Source organism: Musa acuminata, chromosome BXJ3-10, assembly GCF_036884655.1.
Source record: "Musa acuminata AAA Group cultivar baxijiao chromosome BXJ3-10, Cavendish_Baxijiao_AAA, whole genome shotgun sequence".
In the NCBI taxonomy this organism is placed as follows: domain Eukaryota; kingdom Viridiplantae; phylum Streptophyta; class Magnoliopsida; order Zingiberales; family Musaceae; genus Musa; species Musa acuminata.
This window is the reverse complement of record NC_088358.1, coordinates 2,573,696-2,580,280: the sequence shown is the minus strand read 5'-3', so window position 1 is coordinate 2,580,280 and position 6,585 is coordinate 2,573,696. Positions and strand designations below refer to the sequence as shown.

The window sequence follows — 6,585 nt, the reverse complement described above, 5'->3', positions numbered from 1 at the left end:
TATAAACTTACTCGTGACTCAATTAGGTATAGAAACAACCTTTTATGATAACTACATATATCATGAGACATTTGTGCATAACTGATGAGAACATGGGCTACTTTATCACATTAGGAGAAACTACCAAACGTAACTAGGAACCAATTCTGGACAGCTTATTGCCACACTTTGGTCATTGCCTTTGTCTTTCCTTCTCCAAATAAAGCCTAAGTGGGAAGGAAAAGAACACCATTTGAAGTCAATAAGAGTAAGGAATTATACTCACGCTCCATTGATGTTGATGACCCTACTTGTCCCCTTGAAGGTAGCTATCGTTGCTAATCGTTTTTTGTTAGAAATTATTTATGTGTAAGGAGAAATTTAAAAAATGACTAAAAAAAATAGTCTCATAAATATCCAGTTAATGAGATGAATTTTTTTTTAGTCTAACTTACAATATAATAATTTAGGCTTTTGGATTGAATTGGATAGAAATTGACAACTCAAGGAAAAGATCGACTTGCATCTCCACCATTCAGTGGACCAACACAACAATCCAAATAGATCAAGAAGAACATTAAAAATTGTGAGATGCCTGTAGCTGCACAGGCTCTTCTCCCTGTTCCCCCGAGAAGAACAAAATCCTTGGAAAAAAGATGCGACAGTGAAATCACCCTTTACAAATCGTCGGTCCCTCGCTGTGTATGTGTTGTAAATAGTAACCGGAGACAAGGTGATCTTTCAGATGATGCATGGTTGTGGTCATGGGAAGCCCTGAGAAGGATACATGGATGATGGGCCACTGCCACCACCTCCTCCTTGTGATCTACTGCTGCTATTTTCGTCTCCGCCTCCATCGTTCATCTTGCATCCAAATTGTTCCGCCATTCCAAGATTCAGATACACCATTCTTGAGTCTGGGCTAAGGTCGATCATGCTGGATCTTGAACAACTCGCGTTACAAGAACCTGCTTCCGGACTCATCTGTGGAAAGATGGACGTGCTCGGGTTGCTTTCGGCACCACAGTTATTAGCCTCCTCCCGGGTCATGACCAGTGCCGCAGACTGGACGAGCTCGAGACACAGACGTAGCTTGTTGGGTTCGATGTGCGACAGAGCTGGCACTGCGCCCTTGAAGAGAAACTCGGAAGTTAGAGTGCGAAGTATCTCGATCGGGGTCACGCCGTCCACGGTACGAACGTTGGGGTCAGCGTGGTGGTCGAGGAGGACGGCTACCATGTCGGGGCACACCATCTCGGCCGCGACGTGGAGCGGCGTCCTTCCGGAGGGACCGGCCGGGCGATTGACGTCCGCCGCGCCGAGCTCAAGAAGAGCCTTGACGACCTCGCGGCTACAGTTCTCGACGGCGTAGTGGAGGGCGAGCGCGTCGTCCAGGTTCAGCCCCTCCCCCATGACCATCAGCTTGACGAGCTCGACGTCGGACGAGTCGAGAGCGCGACGCATGCGGCGGATCTTGTGGTGGTGGTCGTCGATGTCAGCAGAGGAACCGGCAACGTCGACCTGTTGGTGGTGGTGGTGCGCGACAAAGGAGGACCGGCGACCGAGGGAGGACTTGAAACGAAGCTCCTTGATCCGGGCGACCACGTCGATGGGGAGGTGCTTCGCAAGCACCTCGGCCGGGAGGCCCGACTTGGCGACGAGGTGCGAGCACGTGGTCCAGAGCTGCTGCAGGTCTTGCTGCCGCGACGCGACCAGGACCTTCATCACGTCATCGATCGACGCCTTCTCCACCATGACCGCCAATTGCTTCTGCACCCAGCCACAGCCAGAATGAACAACCGCAGTACCAAACATGAGTCTGCGACAGATAACGAACTAAAAGTTGCTCTCCTGGAATGCTAGTTTGGAGTGTAATAGGACAGTAGGGAAGGAACTTTAGGTTGGTTCCTCGCATAAAATATAGGAGGAGAAAGAGGATGCTCGGTTTATTGGGGAGTGATGGAGCTGGTGATTGGGTTGTGAGAGAACAAAAGGTATCCCAATTTCAAGAAATGGGGAATGATGCATGAATGTGACATCAAAGAAGGGAAGATGTATTAACAAAGGGAAAAGCTTAGTTTTAGAAACGCCTGTGGTAGTTGAAAGATGGTCGGATCAGTGAAAGAGACCCGCTCATGGAATTTGCTGTGGAGGACGCCTTGCACACAGTGAAAAGAAGCCGGAGAGGTTTTGAAGAAGAAGAACACCAACAGAAGCAACAGTAAGAGACATCTAAAAAGGAGCAAACACGTTAGACACAAAGTTGCAAATAAAAGGAAAGGAGGTCACTCTTTTGAGAAGGACAAATGGATAATGACCAACAGCTGTTTGAACCCGAGGAATTGGGCGAGAGGGAGCGATCTAGCTTTGAGAGGCGACCTCGATGATCTGCTCGAGCTGCTTGATGCCGAAGGAGCGGGCAGCGGCGAGGGTGTCGAGGGCGAGGTCGACGGCCGCGGTGCAGTGGGTGTGCCAGCAGCTGCGCTCGCCGCAACCGGACCGAGGCTGGTGCTTCTGCGGCACGACGGAGGCCTGCCCACTGTACAGGAACTGCAGAATCAGCAGGAACACCTCGTAGCTGACCGAATTCACTGGGATGACGGTGCCGCCGCCACCGGCAGTTCCAGGGGAAGCCGCCACCCTCCTCGGTGACGATAGGAGGCCTGGCGACGGCGGGTCGGTGCCACAGAAGAACCTACGGAAGAAGAGACTGCGGGCCGCGAGGATGCAGCGGTGGGCGTGCACGAATCGGCCCTCGACACTGAAGGTGACGTCGCTGAAGGCCTGGCCATTGATGAGCAAATTGAGGTAATCCAAGGTGAGGGATTTGAGGGCCTCCTCCATGAACACCTCCTTTCTTTACTCTCTCTGATCTCTCCCTTTCACAAGCTTAGGGTTCAGATATGTGTGATTACAATTCTGGAGGAGTAATTTTTGTCAGGGAAGAAGAGGTAGTGCGATAAAAAGAGAGAAGATACAAGGGCGGCGGCTAGAGAAAGGGCCTCTCCTGACGACCTAATTCAATCCTCTCGTGTATCCTGCTGCTGCTGCTACTTCTGGTCCACGATGTTCTTCCTATCTGCACATTTGTGTGCTTCTGTTGGGGATGTGATCTTTTCTTGACGAGAGAAAGAGAGCGGAAGAAATGACTTGTGGTGTATGTATCAGTGATAGAAAGGGAGAGCAATTTGTATGGTTGTGCTCGGCGGCTGGGGGATACAAATAATTGAGGTGGTAAAAAGGGGAGATCGGATACAGACATGCTCTGAGATGGAATGGACTCGCTTGGTAAGTGCAACAACAGGGTTTACACCTAACTGCATTAATCCATATAGAAGGAGGCATGATCTGATCAGATGACACTTTGAGACTACTTCTTGTTAACGTGTCTCACTTACTATATTCCATTTCCTTCAGTGGTTGACAGAATTAGTCCACATATCATGTTCAGATACTTCTTATAATAATACTTAATGTACTAGCACAAGCTCATAACAAGCGAAAATTTTCTACGTGATCATAAACAACTCGGTACAATATGTACAGAATATTCATGGTATACCAAACCAATCCCTTGGTTGGTGGTGCTAATTTATTTTCATGAAGGAACAGTGGTGGAACTGGTTGCACAATGCAAGTCTATGAGCCGTGACAAGATGTATACATTTCCACAAAACAGCTCTGAGAACCTGTCTCTGACCTTGAGCTACTGGTTGCATCACATTTTGGATGCATTACTGCATGTTGCAGAAATAATCCTTTGCCATTACCTAATGGATTCCAAATTGTTTATTCCTTATTCATATGAGCAAGACATATATATCCTGTTTAATAATTCAGATCGATTAGCCAGGTCAAACTTATTTACAAAACTAATAAGATTAATTTAAATAGTTATGATTAGATAAATAAAAGATAAAAATTTAGATTTAAATAAATAGATTAGGATTAAAATATTTATTGGGATAATAATTTTTTTATTATTATAAAAAATTTATACTTTATCTTTTAGTCAATATAAATAGGTGCTTTTGGAGCAATCCTAGTTCTCTATACTAATCTCTTCCTTTTTATCATTAAAGTTCTATAGAAAAGCAACAAATGTGATTTCAAAGTGAACAATGTGGTATTAGAGCTTGGTTCGAAGAAGACTAATAGAAATATGTCGATTAAAATGAAGAGAAGACTAGTAGATCTAGAAAAATAAAAAAAGAATATGACAAATACTAGAGTAAGTATTCCAAATCAACTTCTTCTTATCTTCAAAAGTGATAATTATCAATTTTAAGTTATTAATATTAAATTTTTATTTATTTTATAATGATTGTGAAATTTGGTAGAGAATGATTTTGTTGAGTATGATCTATAGGATCCTAATATAACTAAAAATTAAAGAGATCATATGAATGAGAATACATAGAAAAATGCAAAAGCCCTCTATATGCTAAAACTGATAGCAGATAAGATTTCTTCAAATGCATGAGAAAATCTCGCTTATCAGTTGAGGAAAATATTTTCCTCTAACTTGTATAAATAGACATTGTATTCAATAAACTTCATTAAGCTTTGTAATCACATTCCAATTTAATAGTTTTCACATAATATTAGAGCAATTACATTAAAGTAAGATTTCTCTTCCCTTCCTTGCTATCTAGCGAAAGCTAACTCACCTTCTATTAGTGTCGCCAACAGCACAACAACATTACACTTGCGAGGTCGATAAGAAGTGGATCAATGAGATCCTCCACATCCACCTTGTCGCTAGTGTGCTTACTATTGTATCTTCCTCTCCGCCGATGAACCTTCGGTTCCAGTCGCCTAGATGAGGTGACGGCTTCCACTATGGGTCCTAGTCGCCTAGACGAAGCAACTTCTACTATCAGCTCTTCCCTTATCCCTCGAGGCTCTTCGTCCAACAGAGGAGCTCTCCCTTAACATCCTCTTGCAGCTTCTCGTACACCGGCTCAACCCCTGCATAGTTCTCTTCTTATTTGTCTTCTCCTTCTATTCCGGGGAACTCTAACAAACTTGCACCGTGCTGTTGTCACTACGGCCCCCCGCTGAGGGCTCTCTCCTGGTGAAGCCTCTTTGTTCTTCCTCACCGGTGGAACTATAGCGGTTCCCTAACTGCGACGAAGCTCCTCCTCCTCTTCCATTGATCTCCCTACCGTGGCACCTCTAGCACAACCACTCTTCACATAAGCAGAAAGCATGAGCAAAGTGACTCATCCCATCCTCATTATTGTATCTACACAAGCGACTACCCCACCTCTTCATCGATGAAGCGCACTTCGCCAACAGATCTACACCTCCTCTAGCAGCTTCGATCCATTGATCGTGAGCCACTCTCTTCTTCTTACTCATTGCCGCTAATTCTCAATTACTCCCACACTGCCAGGGTGCAGCCATCCTCGCCAAGCGATCGTTAGCCTACCTTGTCGGCCTTGTTGAGGATCACTAGTGCAGAATCCCTTTCCCTTACCAGGGTGCTGATTTGTATCTCTAACTCTATGTTAAACGCTCATCTTTGCATCGAGCGTAGAGTTGGCCTACTCGCTTGGTTGCATAGCACCTTCAGCATTGGGGCATCACTAATCCGCTACCATCACTACTGAAACTATTGGGTCCAGCCCATATGTGGGCTTGGACAATTGGGTCTATTGAGCCCAAATCAGTAATTAAGAGAGAAAGGGCAAAATTGGGCAGCGTGCAGTGTGTGTGTGTGCGCACAGTGAGATTGCAGCGTTCGTGCGGCGGCGTGCAGTGAGAAAAGAGGAGAGAGAAATAGAGAGAGAAAGTAAGGTTTCTGAGTTTTCTGCTTGACGATCGGTGGCCAAACGTTGTCAGTTTCGGCCCAAATTTTATGTGGAGAATCCTTGCAGCAAACTCTACAATCCTAACGGTGTTGATCTGCAGTTTACCCTCTCTAAGATACTTTCCTATGATATCCACTTTGTGAGACCTAGAATTCTCTTTGGAGGAGATCCACCTATGTGATGAAGATATGGTATTCTTGAGCCAAGATCTATGTTCTTGATGTTATTCTAATCCTCTAGTTATTCTAGAGAAGACCTACTGTAAACCTGTTATCATTATTATTGATAGTGGAAGTTTGAGGTGGACTACGGTCCCGTGGTTTTTCCCACATTGGGTTTTCCACGTTAAAAAGATTTGGTCTCATTGTGTGATTGATTTATTGCTCTATTGTTTATGCTGTGCTGATTGATTTAGCATTTTGATATCAAGTTGGTATTTTGATGAGGAACCTATTTTGATACACAAAGAGGGAAAAGAATTATTCCGCATTAACAGGTTTCTTCCCAACAAGTGGTATCAGAGCATTAGGTTGTTTGGTGCTAGTTTTCTTGTGTGATTGAAATGGAGTCAGATGGTATGATTAAATTGAACTCATCAAATTATTCCACTTGGAGGCGTCTGATAGAAGATTTGCTCTATTGCAAAGATTTGTATAAGCCTATCAAGGTTAAAGATAAACCTTCTACTATGGATGATGAAGAATGGGAAGTTCAACATAGAAAAGCTATTGCCTATATTAGAAGATGGATGGATATAAACTTGCATGAGTATATTTCAGATGAAACCAGA

General features: G+C 44.4%; 1 protein-coding gene across 1 annotated transcript; it reads right to left on the bottom strand.

The window, feature by feature from the left end:
* Positions 1 to 430: 430 nt before the first annotated feature.
* Positions 431 to 3,237, bottom strand: LOC135651062 (BTB/POZ domain and ankyrin repeat-containing protein NPR5-like). The gene is made up of 3 exons (XM_065170852.1): positions 2,995 to 3,237; positions 2,359 to 2,898; positions 431 to 1,749 (listed from the first exon to the last, which is right to left on the bottom strand). Exons 2-3 carry the CDS (start codon positions 2,821 to 2,823, stop codon positions 742 to 744), a joined length of 1,473 nt encoding a protein of 490 aa, XP_065026924.1. The 5' UTR covers positions 2,824 to 2,898; positions 2,995 to 3,237; the 3' UTR covers positions 431 to 741.
* Between the last annotated feature and the right edge of the window lie 3,348 nt (positions 3,238 to 6,585).

Bases quoted from the DNA above. Each gene is read 5' to 3' on its own strand.
- LOC135651062 (XM_065170852.1), bottom strand. From the start codon at position 2,823: ATGGAGGAGGCCCTCAAATCCCTCACCTTGGATTACCTCAATTTGCTC. The intron at 1,750-2,358 runs GTCGCCTCTCAA...GGCTGGGTGCAG, and splicing joins AGCTCGAGCAGATCATCGAG to AAGCAATTGGCGGTCATGGT.